The following is a 15609-nucleotide window of genomic DNA, read 5'->3' as shown; positions in this document are numbered from 1 at the left end:
CTCAAGACTTTTTGGCAATGAATTCGAAACGACCGCATCGGGTTTTGGACCCCTGGCGGCCCCCCTCGGCCAGGGGCTTCGCTGCACCCACACGACGCAGACGCGCTCTCCCGGCGCGATCCAAGCACCGCGCGCTGGAGGGCTACCCCACCACTGCTGCTGGATAGCTTCCCAGAGTGGAAGAACAGGACAGACGCAAGGTTTTCGGCGGCGCCCGGCCATTGCAAAAAAACGACCAAAAAAAAAACCCTTGTTGTCCGGCACAACACTGCAACTACGTTATTTCCCCTGGGCTGATTTACCCCACGTTTGAGACTTGCATACACGGCTTTCTATATCTGTACAGCTTCTTTCTACATTCGGCAATAGACTCGATGGTTCCGCGACTATTTTTAGGAGGCCTGCGTGGGAATGGTGCCTGGTTCGGGTCGTGCCGCCCTGGTCTAATGTCTACCTCGCGTACCTGACAGCGGCAGAGGCAGAGGGTGATGGCAGGGCACAACTCTGGAAATCGATCGCATCCATCTTGCCATCCTCTGCCCAGCCCTGACTAATCGAATATCTCGTAGTCCCTGTCCTCCGGATCCGGACCGTCCGAGTCATCCGAGTCGGGCGGCACGTCGAAGAAGCCGCCGTGGCTCTCGTTGAGGTGCGCGTAGCACTGGTCCGGCGTGCCAAAGACGGCCAGGCACTTCCAGCAGATGTGCGCGCCGCAAGAGCACGTCACATGGTTGCACCCCTCCGTCTTCTCGATCAGCGTCTTGCACCGCGGGCAGTCGTGCACGCCCAGCTCGGCCTTGGCCCGCGCCAGCGCCTCCTGGCCGCCCGCACCCTGGTCCCGGAACTCGGCGCACGTGTAGCCCTGGTGCGCCGCGCCGTGGCAGGCCGTGCACGTCGACTGGATGCACGCGGGACACGTGAAGACGCCCGGCTCGGCGCGGGCACGGGCGTGGTGGACGCGGTAGACGGAGCCGCAGTCTGGGGTCGGGCAGAAGCGAAAGTCGTGCGGGTGCTGGCGCACGTGCAGCGCAAAGGCGTCCTGCAGCGCCTTTTCGAACTGCGCCGACGACAGGTGTTCCTTGAGCGCCGGGAGCGGCAGCGCCTTCTTGCACGTGTCGCCATCGCCCACGCACGTGATCTGGAGGCTGCCCGTGTTGTTAGCATCGGCCGGCGCCTCCTCGGCGCAGCAGAGGCCCACGAAGCACCCAGCGCAGTAGACGTGGCCGCACGGCGTCGTCACGGCGTCCTCGACCTCGGTCCAGCAGACGCAGCAGTCTGGGATGGGGTTGTCGGTGTGCGATGGCGGAGGGGCAACGCTGCGGGTGTTATCGTCGCTGCTGCTGCTGCTACTGCTGCTCGTGTTCCCGGCGTACACGATATCCCAGACCGCCTTGTAATCGCTCTCTGAGCCGCCGAGACATAGGATGCGTTTCGGCGTCGACGTGGTGTCCATGGCCAGCTTGTCGCGGCCCATGCGCGCCACCAGCCACTTGAAACCACCGCCCCAGCAAGCCCAGCTGTAGGCATTGTCGTCGAGCTCGATGACGCGCGCCTCGGCCAGGCACTTCTCAACCTCGTAGACGATCTTCTGCCGCGTGAGCTCGTAGCCGGCCGTTTCGCCAAAGACACGCAGCCGCGACCCGCGCCTGTCACGCACCACCGTCACGCCAAAGTCCTGTCGTATCCGTTGTGAGATGCCGCGCCACCACGCGTGATTCTGGATCACCGTGTTCCAAGCGCTTTTGCTGACCTCGAGCTCGATGCCCTTGAATATTTCAGACAGCACGGCGTGCGCCTCGGCCACCATCCTGGTATCGCTCCCCTGCAGCCGTAGCACGACGTGGACGTGCGTCGAAGGGTACGCGGCGATGTGGACGGCGCCCCCGGACATGCCGGCCCAGATCTCGCACTGCCGGTCCACTACCGCCTTGAGCGTGGCGTAGTTACGTCTCGGCACCTTGATGACGGCGACGGGCACGTGCTGGACCGCGAGCTCGATGTCGTCGCACGGCTTGCCGTCGGCGCCGTCCATCATGGGCAGCGCCCTGCCATTGAGCCGCTCGGCCGCGCGCTTGGCGTCGGCCTCGCTCTCGAACCGTGCCTGCGCCTTGATGCGGTTGCCGCGCTGGCTCGCCGTCATGACGCACCACGACTCGAGCGGGCCGACGTTCCGCAGCATCCCCTCGACCATGCCCGCGACCTCGTCGACCTCGGTGTCGTACGTCGGCCTGGCCAGCGAAACGCGGTCGGGCCGCATGCCTCGCGGGAGCGCCTCGCGAAAGTCTCGCTCGTCGACGGCGGGGCTCATATCGGGAAGCCGGAGGCTCCAGCAGCCGAAGCGCGGGCCGGTCGGAGCGCCCGGCACGACGAGGCGGTCCTGGATGCGGATCTTGCTGGCTTGCAGGTAGAAGAAGGCGTCCAGGGCCTTGTCTCCCTTGGCGAAGTTAAGCCAGACTGTGCGGCGCGGGCTATGCCACGAACAAAGCACGCGGCGGCAGTCGACGCGGTGCAGGCTGGACCCGGTCGGCATGGGCACGTCGATGCGCGCGGCGCGCAGCCGCGAGTCGCCGGCCGCGAGCCTTTCGCGAACCCGCGCCGCAAAGGACGGGTCCTCGACCTTGATGTCGGCGCTGTCGTTGGCGCCGACCACACCAGGCCTAACCTTGACGTCTTCTTCCTGGACGCGCACCCCCAGTTTCCGGAGCGCTCCGGCCACCGAGGTCGCGGTGCTGCCCGACGGTAGGTTATCGAGGCGGATGGCTGAGAAGTCGGACGCCAGCGAGATGGTCTGGACCGAGGCGCCATCGCCGAACTTGACGACGGCCCCATCTATGACGCGGATCCAATCGTCGACGAGGTCGTCGGTCTGACGACCCAGAAACGGAACGCTATGTATCAGCAACCTCCCCTCACGCTCTTATGTCCAAATCCAACTTACCTCGAGACAGAAGCGCGCCGCCTCGGCGACAGGGTCGAGCTCCTCCTCGACCTGCAGCGCCAGGTCGTGCAGGAACGGGCAGGCATCGCCGTTGCGACAGCCGCCCACGGCGAAGAAGTGGCACGGCACCCTCTTTCGCGGGTCCTCGGGGGTGGGTTTGTTCTGCGCCCCCGCCCTGTTCACGTGCGCGAACCTGCACTCCTCTCCCTTGGTGCACCTCCCGGCCGCAAAGTACCGGCAGACCTCGGTCTTGGGCGGCAGCGCCTCGGCGGCCACGACCCTGTCGCGGCTATGCGCGAACCTACAGGAATTACCGTGTGCGCAGTGCCCCGCCGCGAAGTAGTGGCAGGGCTTGATGGGCTTCGGGGCGGGGCCGACCTCGTGCACAAACGGGCACGACGCGCCTCTGGTGCAGCGGCCCCGGGCGAAGAAGGTGCACGGCGCGCGGGTCGGTCGGTCGACGTCGCGGCCCGCCATGGCCCGCGGCGCTGGTTAAAGATGACGATGGAAGGTAAGGTGATGATGGTAGGTGGCGCTGCGGCGAGAATGTAGTCGATATATTATTGATGTAGAATGTCATGCAGGATGTAACGTTTCATCTTCTCCTTTTTGCATCCGTTTTGCATCCGTTTGGTGTGCAACAGCCCAGTCTGAATGAAGTAATGAGTCCGGGAGGAGAGAAGAAAAAGTATCCATGCGCCAGCGAGGCTTGGAGAAGCGCTGCATCAAGCGGGCTGAAGTCTCCGTCAGCCAACCACGGCGCCACCCCGCATGCTCGCCTTGCCGTCCCATCTATCCGTTCGCTAGCAGCGCTCAGATGCAGCCTCAACGCCCAAGAGCTCGTCGCCGGGCCTCTTAGGCTGGGAATCTCTCCGGGGAACAGATAGTCGATGTGCTTCATCTTGGTGATCGCCGACGCATTGCCGTTCTGACCCACCGACCGACCCGATGCGTTTGATCCGTTTGGTGTTCCTGTTGTCCGGGTACGGCTTGCGGTAGTTCTAGCGCTACGCCATCATCCATCACGGCCACGGTGATGGGGCTCATCTCCTTCTTCGCCGCGCTTTTCCATGGTGGCGTCGGAGCAGGGCAGGGCCGCGTCGTCGTTGACCACGAGCTTGATGATTCGCCGCACCCTACGCTCCCCCGGCCAAGATGGCTCCGAAGGTTAGCGAGTCGTGGCGGTCCTGGGTTTGCGGCTTCAGCGGCGCCGCCTTCAAAGCGAAGTAGGAGCCAGGCGGCCGGTTCCCGAAAAGGGCCAGCCAGGTGTGGCTGCAGGTGGGCCTCCTGCAGCAGAAATCGCGCTACGTCTCATCGCGCCGTTTCTGCCCGGTCCGCACCTCGCGCCGCTTTTTGGATGAGGGGATGTATCCTGCATCCTCCTCGGGCTGTCCTTGGCACCAGCCCGCCTCGATCGCCTCGGCCTTTAACCTCTTGCTGCGGCGGTATTCCTCGTGCAGCTCCGCCCGAGTCGGATCCCCCGATCTGCCCGCGGCTTATGAGCACGACCTGCGCGTGGGCTCAGCAGCCGGATTAGGATGAAGGAGAACTTCTGCGACGACTTGCTCCAGCCGATGGCGGTGCGTAGAGCGCTGGCCGTGCTGTAGCCATGGGCGATGGCGCAGATGTGCGCGTGACGAACTCAGGAGTGTTGATATCGATGGCATGGTGCAGGCAGGTCTTGAGGTCGTGTGAGGCCTGCACGAGCACCAGGGGCAGGAGCTTGGCTGACGCGGCGCGAGCGGCGTCTCCCTGTCCCCCTTGTGTGCCCACCGCGGCCGGCGTGACGGTCGAGATGGCAGCGCTTGCCAGACCTTGCTGCTGCTGTTACTGCGGCGGCTCCGTCTGTCTCGACCTCTTGTTCGATGCCATGCACAGCTTCGCTGCCCACATGCCACTGGCTTCACGGTTCTTGTTGGTCTCCTGGCTCTTCTGGCCTGGGTACAGTTTCTAAACGAGCTCGGCATGCTAGGCGTCGCGGGTCGCGTGAAATCGGCCAACAGAAGGAGAGGCAGCGGATGTGGCGGGACGACGGCCTTCGAACTGCACGGCAGCTCGGGGGCCAAATGCGCAGAGAGCAGCACTGGAATGGTCATTACCAGCTTTCACCGATTCGATCGCTGAACTTGGGGGCTTAACTTGGACGCTTGTGTTGTGTGTTGGTTACAGCCAGCGATATCGCTCATCTTAGGCCGTCACGCGGCTGCCTAGTATGCACTACAAAGGGGCTGCTTTCGTCACGTCTTCCAAGGCTGCGCCTTCCCTGTCAGTTTCCATTCCATGGCACCTACCTCTACCTCTCATTCAAGTCTTGTCTAACAGGACAGAAATTACCTATATAATACCAGAGTGTTCAATTAGTATCTATTGATCTTTCTTACTCGACAAACGCCTTGAAAGAGGCAGGCCAAGGCCATAAGCTACGTCACCTCAGCCATGGCACTAACTCGTCGGAGCAGCAGTAAATGGGACTCTAGCTCTAGCACGACCACGTCCTTGGCCGACGCAACTGGACCCAGGGATGACAACTTGATAAGCTTACGACTTGAACACGGCGTCGTCAGACAGCCATGGCGGCTGGTCGCTGGCGCCGCCCACATCGACCGGGTACGGCTCCTCCTCGACGCGCTCACCATCCCGCTCGGTGTCAGCCGCTGCGGCGCCTAGACTCATTGTACATCCGGACGAACGCGCCGTCGCTGCACGAAGAGGGGCTATGGCTCGGCTCACCAGAAGTAGCAGCACATTACCAGCCGCTCCTTCCCGAGGCCGGCGAGGGCCGCCTCGTTCAGCCCATACTGTGATCTGATAGGTACTCCCGGTTGCTGTGACTGTGGTCGCTATGGTACGGCGGCATGTGGCTAAACCAGTTACCGTACGACGGCGTCGAGCTGGTTAAGGGAGCTAGGGAGGAAAGCACGGCCGATGAGGAAGGTCGTAGAGCGGAGATACAGCCTGGCACATGGCAGTTGGGGCCGGCAAAACTGGGGCGGTCAGGCTGCTCTTCGAGGCGGGCGCCGAGCCGTGGCCGCTTACCGTCTTCAACCGGCCCCCGCTCAGCATGCCGAGCGCCCGCTTGCGCCTGAAAGTGGTCAAGCCATTCGTAGCGCATGTCGAGGCGCGCCGGGAGCGCCGGGCGGCGGCGCACACGGAGCAGATGGAGGTCAAGATTCGCCGCAAGAGCACGAGCAGCGACGGCAACAATGTTGAGGCAGCCACCGGCGGCGGCGTGGAGGAGGACCGGAACCAGCTCTCGGAGGCGCTCTTAATCACCGCCAGTTGGGGTGAGGAGCGTGTCGTCGCCCTACTACTCGACGCTGGGGCCGGCAAGAACTATCCCGACGCCCGCGGCGACACGCTGCTGCTGGACGCGGGCGCTTGCCACCGTCATGCTGGAACGCTGCCTGGCTGAGTTCAAGAAGGGGCGCACCAAAGGCTTTGGCCACGGGATGGACGCGCGAAGCGTTTGGCCAGGGGGGTGAGGAAGACGGCACTACCGCGGCGAAGACAACATCTAACTCTCACCGCAAAGGGAGTTCGAACGAGGCTAAGTTACCCATCCGCCAGCGTGACTCGGTTAAACCACGACTCGGATTCCGAAAGCGAGTCCCAGGACTCCGAGGTGGACGGCGGGGATGTTGAGTCCGGAGAGGACATGGTTTCGGAGCCGGTCCCTGCCTCCCCTTCCATCCCCTCATCCCCCTTCCCCCCATCATCGATCCCTTCCCCAACCTTTGCCCGCGGAAGTGTCCACCCCAGTCCCGCGCCGCGTGTGAACCAATCCCGCTCGTCTTCATCCTTCCAGGCCCTCCACTCCAACCCAGAAGCGTAGGATGCTAGCGTTCCTAGTCAACTCGGGCGCCGACCCGACCGTCGTTGGCGGCAGCTATGGCACGCTGCTGGGCGCGGCTGCGCTCCGGGCGCCCGTAGACACGCTCGACTTCGTGCTGGGCAAAGGGCCCGGCGACGGCGGGGTCGGCCTTTCGGTCACGATGACGGGCCGTGAAGGCCGCAACGCCGCCCACATGGCCATTGCCAGGAAGGACGGCGGCAACGCCCAGGACACGATGGACAAACTCGAACTGCTGACGGGCTGCGACGGCGGGGCGAACCCGCTCGGCGCGTTGGACCACATCGGCCGCCGACCGCTGCACCTCGCGGCGGCCGCCGGCCGGACGGCTGTGGTGATGTACCTGCTTAACCGTGGTGAAGATGGGCACATCAACGACGCTGATGCCGATGACTGGACCCCGTGTGGTAGAACGTTTTCGGCGACCGCTGGAGCTGCGACCAATGCACAACTTCGACCCCTGCTTTAAATGCCACAGCAGATAGATTCAAGTCCACAAACCAAACCATACCTTTACATACCACGCGGTCGCGAAATCCAATTGATGAGATAGCGGATCAGCGACGGGGTATGAGAAACTTTGGGTATAATCAAGAAGCTACAACGTTTCTCGACGCGATAGGATACTACTGTTGGTGGCTGGGGGGAAAAAAGAAAAGGGACACGCGAGGACATCCAAAAGAGCCGATGGTCGGTTCTTTGGCGGCATGGCCACAAGAACAAAAACACGGGGACGGCATGGACAAGACATACAAGATATAGACATCACATTAGCAGTAGACAGCACGCATCGCAAAAGTGGACGAGAACAAAAACATGTACACCAATAGTACCACCAGAAATGCCCCTGACGAACACTGACGGCATCAAGCAAGGACATGAACCGAGACGCAAAGAGCCCAACGCCAACCACAACTCCATAGCACATGCTGGACAAAACTAAATAGGCAGGTAGCTACCACTACGCGCAGGCAATCAGTCGTCCGGAGTGCCCGGCCTGCTCGCAAAGTACATGGGCTGCTTCTTGGGCCCGTCGTCCTCGTCGTCCTCGGGCCCAAAGTTTGTGACGCTGAACTTGGGCACGGGGCGCATCTCGCGCGTGAGCATGCCGCTCCTGTTGTTGCGCACCCTGCGCGCCCGCTCGCGTTCCTTCTCCTTGGCCAGCAGCGCCCGCTCGGCGTCCTCGTCCAGCATGGTGCCCTCAATGCTGATGTAGCCGTGGTCGCCGGCGGTGCCCACGTCATAGTTCTTTATGCGAAACCGCAACTTGCCCTGGACGCGCCGGCCCTCGGCGTCGATCCAGTAGCCCGTCGCATGCATCTGCTGCAGACTGTTCTCGAGGTCCTCTGGCGCCTCGTCCTCGTTGTTGTTGTTGTTGGGCCCGTCTTGGCCGTTGACCTGCCACGACGCGACCGAGGCGTCATCGGCGACGGCGGCGGCCGTCTTCTTGCCGGCGTTGCGGAAGCGCGCCTTCTTGGCGTCCTCGGCGCGCTGGACAACGTCGACGAAGCGCCAGCCGCGAGGCACGCGCCTGGCCTCGAGGCTGGCGTTGAAGCGGCCCCAGCAGACGACGCCGAGATGGCCCTCGCTGTGCAGGTTGACGGTGCCCTCCATCCACGCGCCGCGGCGGGGCCTAAACAGGTAGACCTCAGCGGTGAGCCAGCCGAACCCCACTGCGTACTCGTCCCGGCACACCAACACCGTCGGGGTGCGGTCGGTGGGCGGGGCGCGGGGGTCTGCGCGGGTCGGGGTCTCGGCCAGGGTGACGTGGCGGTAGTCGAGCAGGACGCCCTTGAGGAGCGGAGAGTAGTGGTTCAGCAGCGGCTTGAGGTGCTGCTCGGCCACTTTTGTGAGCGGCTGGTCGAAGCCTGAGGGGAAGAGCGGCACATAGAGCGAGACGGTCTGGGTGACAAAGGGGAACACGGGGTTGGCGGGCGCATGCGCCGGCTGGAGAACGCCTCCGGCCGCCTGGACTGCTATGTCGTCGACGTCCATGCCGTCGTTGTCTGGCTCCCCGCTATTGTCTCGAGCATCTTGGGGCTGTGGGCTCTGCGCTATCTCATCTGCTTGCGGCTTTCTCCTTGAGCGCTTCTTCTTTTGAGGCACCTCGACATCGGCTCCCTCCTCGGGCTCTCCCACAGCTTCTGGCTGATCCTCGGCGCTTTCCTTGTTCCTGCGCTTCTCCTTCTGGGGCTTTTTGGCTTTTATGGGTGTTTCTGGCACAACCTCAGTGTCTGCTGGCTCTGGCTCGGGGGCGACCGGGTCGGTAACATCCTTGCTCTTCCTATGCTTCTTCTTCTTCTTGTCCTTCTTGGGTCTGGTTGCTTCCTCATCTGTATTCTGCTCGGTGACCTCGACGGCAGGGACCGCTTCGCTCTTTGAGCGCTTGTGCTTGCGCGGAGTCGTGGACTCCTCATCGTCTCTTACTCGTTTCTTTTCCTTCTTGGACTTCTTGTCCAGCTTCCGGGAGGCCGTAGGAGCCTCGGTGTCGACAGCGGAGGGCATGGTGGGCGTCTAGGAGAGTGCTGAGCCCAATTGGGCACAGGATGGGCGATAAAAGTTGAGATGGCTTCTTTTTTTGGCGGCAGAAAAGCGAGTCGCAGTGAAAGCCGCCGCGATGCGAAGTCCAGATTTTTTTAGTGGAGCGCGACTGGAAGTGGGTCGCGGGACGTGTTCCAGTTGGGACTAGCGCGGATAACTAAAGGGGGGGGGGGGGGGGGGGGGGGGCACTGTGTGTATCTGGGTGGACGCACGCGGATGTGCACGGTGATGTCGCATCAGTTCCCACGGTCGATGATTGAAAGCACCTGAATGATAAGCTGAGTGTCGGGTGCCAAAGCTCTAGCAACCATTGAGAGATTCCTCTTCTGATGGGTTCTTATTTCTCGATTCCTGGTGCGTCCCCTGGCGTCCAGTACGAGATGTAGCGAACCCAGAGCGAACCCAAGGACAAAAAGCCCTTGGTCTGAGCATATCTCTCGTCACGCGCCCATCTAGACGCTAAAGTCCTCGTCCATCGCCAACCATCCGGTTCCTGCTGGCCTGAGCCTTGCGCGCCGGTCTCGAGATAGCATGGGGGAATAGGCGACATCGATCCGTCGGCCCTGTACTCCCTCTTGCTAGTACCACAGACAACACCACAGACAGACCGACGGCTCACATCGATGAGCAAGTCGCTACCCCGTGGTCGCTTCCACTTTCAAGTATTGTCTTTACTCGCCTGTCAGCGCGGCACGACGCGACGCGACTCGCAGGAGCTTGGCTGCTGCGGGCGGCAGCACTTGCAGCAGCGCGGTGCAGACAGTGAGGTTGGCAGGGGACACGCCAGGCAGGCAGACCTGACCAGACCTGACCAGACCACACCAGACCCAGCAAATGACGCTCACGAACCCTTCGTCGGGGGCGTCGGGCGGGCCTAGCTCTGCGACGGCGCCAAGGAGCCAGCAGGCGCAGCCGTTGAAGCGCAGCGTCCAGGCCACTTTTGATGGTGAGTCGGGCCCGTCTTTCTTTTCTTTTTGTTTTGCCCCTCGCTGGCCCCAGCCAGCCTAAAAGGCCTCTGCAGCAGTCCATGAAGGGCATGTGCCGCAAGGGGCTCACTAGCCCCTCTGCTCTCTTGCTTCTTCCGGCCTGGCCTTGGGCTGGTTCGTCCTTCCACGCCGCCCACGATCAAATTGCCTGCCAGTAAGACGACATCCTCTCTCCCTTCCCTCGTCGTCTACAGCATCCTGCACTCCATCCGATCCGCCCAAGTCCAAGGCCCCCACCGCCCCCGACTCGGCCCCGACTCTTTTGCACCCTCCCCTCCAGAGAACCCCCCGCTTGTGGAACCAACAGTGCGTGCAGGGGACAGACAGCAGCCAGGGCGGGCCAAGGCGGTGGCGGCTGCCCCAAGATATATCCGTGAGATCTGCATGCCATGTCCATGCCAGCTGCAGCCCCGTCCCGAAACCGCAAACAACGGAGCCGTCTATATAACGCACATGCATGACCACCTCATCGAAAAAAATAAAACCCCGACCTTCTCTCCCGCTCTTGGGCTGTGACCCGCACACCGCTCCCTGTCCGTCGCCTCTTTCGTACGCCACGCACAGCTCTTCCGACGCATCCGGGCCTTGACACCTCGCCTGCCCGCCGCCTGCTGGCCCCGCCTGTCAAACGGAGCCCAGTGGGCGAGGCCTAGCCGGGCCGGGCCGGTGCTGCCCTCCCAGAGCGCCGACTGCAAGTAGGCTGGTGGTCTGGCAGCCTGCGACTGTCGAGCCTGGTTTGGGAGGCCCAACCCACGAGCCAACGCGCGCCGTCGCCCACAGTCCCGCCCATCATGAGGCCGTACGGGACTCCACAATGTGCTTACTGCCCCATCCTTGTGTTTCATTGTGTTTCCTTGTGTTCCCTTGTGGTCTGTCGAGCCGTGGTGTTGAGTCGCCGCCGCTGGCTAGTTTTGCTGGTGTAGCGTAGTACCGGCCACGCGAGCATGGAGCAAGTCGCTCTGGTCGCCGTCACAAGTGCGCAGACGACAGCATCGCCTGTTGGCTCATCTTCCTCCGTGTCAACTCCCGATACATATCTACCTAGACCATGCCCTTCCTCGCTAACCCTCTCCTCACAGACCCGGCCGACCGCGGCACCGGCCCGACGGGCTACCAGAGCAAGGTGCGGGTGATGGACAAGTACAAGGTCATCGGCTTCATTAGTAGCGGCACCTACGGGCGCGTGTACAAGGCGCTCGGGCGGCAGGGCCAGCCGGGGGAGTTCGCCATCAAGAAGTTCAAGCCCGATAAGGAGGGCGAGGTGTCGTACACGGGCATCTCGCAGTCGGCGGTGCGCGAGATGGCGCTGTGCTCGGAGCTGAGCCACCAGAACGTGATCCGGCTCGTCGAGATCATCCTCGAGGACAAGTGCATCTTCATGGTGTTCGACTACGCCGAGCACGACCTGCTGCAGATCATCCACCACCACACGCAGCAGCCCAAGCACCCGATCCCGCCCCAGACCATCAAGAGCATCATGTTCCAGCTGCTCAACGGCTGCCAGTACCTGCACACCAACTGGGTGCTGCACCGCGACCTCAAGCCTGCAAACATCATGGTCACGTCGGCCGGCGAGGTCAAGATCGGCGACCTGGGCCTGGCCCGTTTGTTCTGGAAGCCGCTGCGCTGCCTCTACGACGGCGATAAAGTGGTCGTCACCATCTGGTACCGCGCCCCCGAGCTGCTGCTGGGGTCCAAGCACTACACGCCCGCCGTCGACATGTGGGCCGTCGGCTGCATCTTTGCCGAGCTGCTGTCGCTGCGGCCCATATTCAAGGGCGAGGAGGCCAAAATGGACGCGGGTAAGAAGACGATGCCGTTTCAGCGCAACCAGATGCAGAAGATTGTCGACATCGTCGGCCTGCCCACCAAGGAGCGCTGGCCGCTGCTGCCCAACCTGCCCGACTACCAGCACATCTCGAGCCTCCAGCAGCCGCTGCCCGGCGGCGGCGGCGGCAGCAGCAGCAGCCACCACGGCCACCACCAGGGCCACTACGGCGGCGGCGGCGGGTCCCGCGGCGGCGCCGGCTCGTCGTCTTCGTCGTCGTCGTCGTCGTCGATAGCGGGCCACTCCAACCTGGACAAGTGGTACTACCACACCATCTCGCAGGGCCAGACGTCGGGCCCCATGCAGCACCCGCCCGCGGGCAGCCCGGCGTCGCTGGGCGTCGAGGGCTACAAGCTGCTGGCGGGCCTGCTAGAGTACGACCCGGAGCGCCGTCTGACGGCCGCCGCGGCCCTGCAGCACCCCTTCTTCTCCACGGGCGGCGACCGGCCCAGCAACAACTGCTTCGAGGGCTGCAAGGCCGAGTACCCGCACCGCCGCGTCAGCCAGGACGACAACGACATTCGCACCAGCAGCCTGCCCGGCACCAAGCGCAGCGGCCTGCCCGACGACACGCTGCGGCCGGGGAAGCGCGTCAAGGAGAATTAGGGTTGAAGTGTCCTGGCCTCTGGTGTCGTTGTGTTTTTTTTTGTCGGGTTTGTGGTTTCCTTGGGGTGTTCCGGCCTCCTGGGACGAAACATGGCTACTGTGGCGTTGGGGAGTTTCCTGCCTAGAGGAATAATAGTATTCCGTGGTTTAGGTATCATGTGATTATTTTGCATCAACGCACGCGTCCTCGCCTTCTTGTCCATGCTGTGGCTCCTCGTATCTAGTAAAAAGACGGCAGTCCTACCCAAACAACAGAGAGCTGTGAAAACAGATCCCGGATGATTGTTCATGCGGTGGACAATTCCATTTGGAAATAACAATAGGAATCACAACAGGAATAACAGTAAAAAAAACAAGGATAAGCCCTACGGCACTAACGATGCTACTTCACACTTAGGACCTGTAAGATTGCCATCCTTTTGGTGGTGGGCGTACCACCTCACACGGCCGCCCTCATCACAAAAGTCTAGTACGCCGAGACCGTGGGATTCTGTTCTGCCCTAGGATCTAAAAACAAAAGGACAAGCACGCAACTACTCTCAAGCAACCACCACCCCGGTATCTCACCAAGCCTCCTCTCACAGACACAACACCCACGGACCCAAAAGCGCACAAAACTAGGCACCGAGGTCGGTCTTTTGCTTTTTTTTTTTTTCTCAGTTAAGTCCTCCACCTGCCTTGTCAAAGTAAACCAGGGAAAACAAGCTGGGTATCCTCCATCCGAGAGAGACAACAAAAAGGACAGTTACAAAAATCGACAAAGCCACATGACAAAGTAACAGAGCCAAAACGAACGTAGAGGCATGAATTAAAATGCAAATAGGACCAAAGATGGGGGATACGCCGGCTCAATGGCTGATAGGAAAACAGAAAAGCCCGAAGACCGGATAGAAGAGAAGCGAGCCAGAGCTCGAGGAAGCATGTTCATACAGTCAACCACAACCACAGTAGCCAACACCCCCTGTGGAGGCCCACGTGAGTCGCAAAGCAAAAAAGGCGAGGGCAGGTGGAGCACGAATCAGGAAAAGCGACAACGATATGCTGGTCTGGGAGCCTGGGGCAAGCAGCAAGGTGCGCAGCTGCGGTGAGACCAACACCCCATGCCCGCCCATCTGATTAGATAGGCCATCGTGCGGCCCGCGCAAGAGGGGCCTGGAGGCCAACGGACGGGGGCGGGGCGGCTCCGTGGCATGGTTCGAATCTGGCGAGCTACCAATGGCCGAGTGGCAGTATCCAGCATCGATACGTCTGATCAGGGTAGCAGGTTTCGGCTTCGCCAGAGTGTATGTGCGATGCGGAATGCCGTCGTCGCCGCTGTCGTACCATCGGTGTGCGAGAGCAGACAAAAGGAAGGACCGGTCGGGGGGAGGGCAGGCTTCAGAGTTGGCGGGACATGGCAGCGTTTACTTCTTGGCCGGCGCCGGGGGAGCCTTGACATTGTTGGACAGCCAGGCCAGGCCCTCCAGCAAGCCCTCGCCCGTCGTGGCGCAACTGGGCACCACGTACCAGATCTTGTCCTTAAGCTTGGAGAGCTGGAGGGCCTCTGTGACCTCTTGTGGCTTCATTGCTGGAGAGTCGAGAGAGGCAGGGGTCAGCTTGTCTGGTCTAGGGGGATCCTGTCTGTTGAAAAGGTGTGCCGGGATTCCGGGTCGACATACCGTCTTCAACGTCCTGCTTGTTCGCAAACACCAGAAGCAGACTGTCCTTCATTTCCCGGTCATTGATGATACGATGCAGCTCCTGCCTGGCCTCGTCCATGCGCTTCCGGTCCGACGAATCGATGACAAAGATCAGGCCCTGGGTTCCTGTTATTCGCAGCAGCGGAGTCAGCATCAAAGGTCAGATCGCGCCCAAGCGGAGAAGACATACAGACGTACCGCTGAAGTAATGCCTCCAAAGAGGGCGGATCTTGTCCTGGCCACCGACATCCCAAACGTTGAACTTGACATTCTTGTACGTGACCGTCTCGACATTGAAGCCGACGGTGGGGATTGTGGTAACGTCCTGGCCCAGCTTGAGCTTGTACAGGATAGTGGTCTTGCCGGCGGCGTCGAGCCCCAGCATCAGCAGCCTCATCTCCTTGGATCCGAAGATCTTGCCCATCATCTTAGAGAGCTGGCCACCCATGATTGCGGCGGCGGCGGAGGCGGCGGCTGTGGTTGTCTTTTTTTTGCCGTGACGACGCGTTGGTCGCTGCTATCGGACCTTGCTGTCCTTGCTCGGCTATCGAGGCGGCAGTCGAGAGGGCGAGCTGGCGAAGGCCGGTGGACGAGCGCTCGTTTTCGAAGCAGTGGCAGGCTCGGGGGTTGGTCGGTCGCTATCAGGGCGGACGACGAGCCAGAACGAGTGACAGGAACAAGGACGCGGTCGGCCGACGGTAGATCAAGGGGAGCAGAGTGCCTGGGGACCAAAGTAGGGGACCAGAACTAGACAGTGTGTGGGGGCAGGACGAGGTGGGGAGGAGGCGCTATCGAGGTTTAGCGTTTTCGCGACAAAGGCAGGTCAAGTCAGTCCGGCCCAGGGGTGGATTTGGGGCTGGGCTGGGTTTGCCTGGCGCGGGTGATGATTTTATCGGGAATTTTTTCTGGGGCTCGCTTGGGTCGTGCGGGAGGCAGCAGGCGACGAAGGCAGCAACTGCAGGCTCTGGAAAATGCCAGGACGAACACGAGAACTGCAAGTTGGCAGTCGTCACAGCTCAACGCTAATAAAGTCCACGTGGTCGGGGCTTTGGCTTCTTCTCTCGTTCTGTTTTTTGTTTTGTTGTTGTTCCAATTGTCTCGATGGGCGAATCGCCAGCCTTGGCTGTGTCTGGCGCTGTGCTCGGAGCTCAGTCGAGTGCGTGCTTATGCTTAATATGTGC

General features: G+C 61.7%; 7 protein-coding genes across 7 annotated transcripts; 3 read left to right on the top strand and 4 right to left on the bottom strand.

Annotated features, from left to right (window-relative positions):
* Positions 1-205: 205 nt before the first annotated feature.
* On the bottom strand, positions 206-3724 carry GGTG_13212 (hypothetical protein). Its single transcript, XM_009231117.1, has 2 exons — positions 2939-3724; positions 206-2866 (listed from the first exon to the last, which is right to left on the bottom strand). Exons 1-2 carry the CDS (start codon positions 3413-3415, stop codon positions 551-553), a joined length of 2793 nt encoding a protein of 930 aa, XP_009229381.1. The 5' UTR covers positions 3416-3724; the 3' UTR covers positions 206-550.
* A 229-nt stretch (positions 3725-3953) lies between these two features.
* GGTG_13211 (hypothetical protein) lies at positions 3954-5611 on the bottom strand (the record flags this gene model as incomplete). Its single annotated transcript, XM_009231116.1, has 5 exons — positions 3954-4097; positions 4279-4433; positions 4501-4756; positions 4940-5021; positions 5481-5611. The coding sequence occupies 5 exons, from the start codon at positions 5609-5611 to the stop codon at positions 3954-3956; spliced, it is 768 nt and encodes a 255-aa protein (XP_009229380.1).
* Positions 5612-5670: 59 nt separating this feature from the next.
* GGTG_13210 (hypothetical protein) lies at positions 5671-7320 on the top strand. Its single transcript, XM_009231115.1, has 2 exons — positions 5671-6324; positions 6788-7320. Exons 1-2 carry the CDS (start codon positions 5901-5903, stop codon positions 7255-7257), a joined length of 894 nt encoding a protein of 297 aa, XP_009229379.1. The 5' UTR covers positions 5671-5900; the 3' UTR covers positions 7258-7320.
* Positions 7321-7538: 218 nt separating this feature from the next.
* Positions 7539-9383, bottom strand: GGTG_13209 (hypothetical protein). Its single transcript, XM_009231114.1, has one exon. The coding sequence runs from the start codon at positions 9291-9293 to the stop codon at positions 7764-7766; it is 1530 nt and encodes a 509-aa protein (XP_009229378.1). The 5' UTR covers positions 9294-9383; the 3' UTR covers positions 7539-7763.
* A 780-nt stretch (positions 9384-10163) lies between these two features.
* Positions 10164-10388, top strand: GGTG_13208 (hypothetical protein; the record flags this gene model as incomplete). Its single annotated transcript, XM_009231113.1, has 2 exons — positions 10164-10275; positions 10351-10388. The coding sequence occupies 2 exons, from the start codon at positions 10164-10166 to the stop codon at positions 10386-10388; spliced, it is 150 nt and encodes a 49-aa protein (XP_009229377.1).
* Positions 10389-11129: 741 nt separating this feature from the next.
* On the top strand, positions 11130-12749 carry GGTG_13207 (CMGC/CDK/CDK8 protein kinase; the record flags this gene model as incomplete). Its single annotated transcript, XM_009231112.1, has 2 exons — positions 11130-11232; positions 11395-12749. 2 exons carry the CDS (start codon positions 11130-11132, stop codon positions 12747-12749), a joined length of 1458 nt encoding a protein of 485 aa, XP_009229376.1.
* Positions 12750-13110: 361 nt separating this feature from the next.
* Positions 13111-15548, bottom strand: GGTG_13206 (ADP-ribosylation factor 6). Its single transcript, XM_009231111.1, has 3 exons — positions 14627-15548; positions 14408-14554; positions 13111-14316 (listed from the first exon to the last, which is right to left on the bottom strand). The coding sequence occupies exons 1-3, from the start codon at positions 14874-14876 to the stop codon at positions 14153-14155; spliced, it is 561 nt and encodes a 186-aa protein (XP_009229375.1). The 5' UTR covers positions 14877-15548; the 3' UTR covers positions 13111-14152.
* Positions 15549-15609: the final 61 nt, after the last annotated feature.

Source organism: Gaeumannomyces tritici (genome assembly GCF_000145635.1).
Source record: "Gaeumannomyces tritici R3-111a-1 unplaced genomic scaffold supercont2.10, whole genome shotgun sequence".
In the NCBI taxonomy this organism is placed as follows: Eukaryota; Fungi; Ascomycota; class Sordariomycetes; order Magnaporthales; family Magnaporthaceae; genus Gaeumannomyces; species Gaeumannomyces tritici.
This window is presented reverse-complemented; position numbering and strand designations above follow the sequence as displayed.

Coding starts and splice junctions, on each gene's coding strand:
- GGTG_13212 (XM_009231117.1), bottom strand. CDS start 3,415: ATGGCGGGCCGCGACGTCGACCGACCGACCCGCGCGCCGTGCACCTTC. Junction 2,867..2,938: donor CGGCGCGCTTCTGTCTCGAG/GTAAGTTGGATT, acceptor CTGGGTCGTCAG/ACCGACGACCTCGTCGACGA.
- GGTG_13210 (XM_009231115.1), top strand. CDS start 5,901: ATGGCAGTTGGGGCCGGCAAAACTGGGGCGGTCAGGCTGCTCTTCGAG. Junction 6,325..6,787: donor GGACGCGGGCGCTTGCCACC/GTCATGCTGGAA, acceptor TAGCGTTCCTAG/TCAACTCGGGCGCCGACCCG.
- GGTG_13209 (XM_009231114.1), bottom strand. CDS start 9,293: ATGCCCTCCGCTGTCGACACCGAGGCTCCTACGGCCTCCCGGAAGCTG.
- GGTG_13206 (XM_009231111.1), bottom strand. CDS start 14,876: ATGGGTGGCCAGCTCTCTAAGATGATGGGCAAGATCTTCGGATCCAAG. Junction 14,555..14,626: donor TTGGAGGCATTACTTCAGCG/GTACGTCTGTAT, acceptor TGCGAATAACAG/GAACCCAGGGCCTGATCTTT. Junction 14,317..14,407: donor CAAGCAGGACGTTGAAGACG/GTATGTCGACCC, acceptor TCGACTCTCCAG/CAATGAAGCCACAAGAGGTC.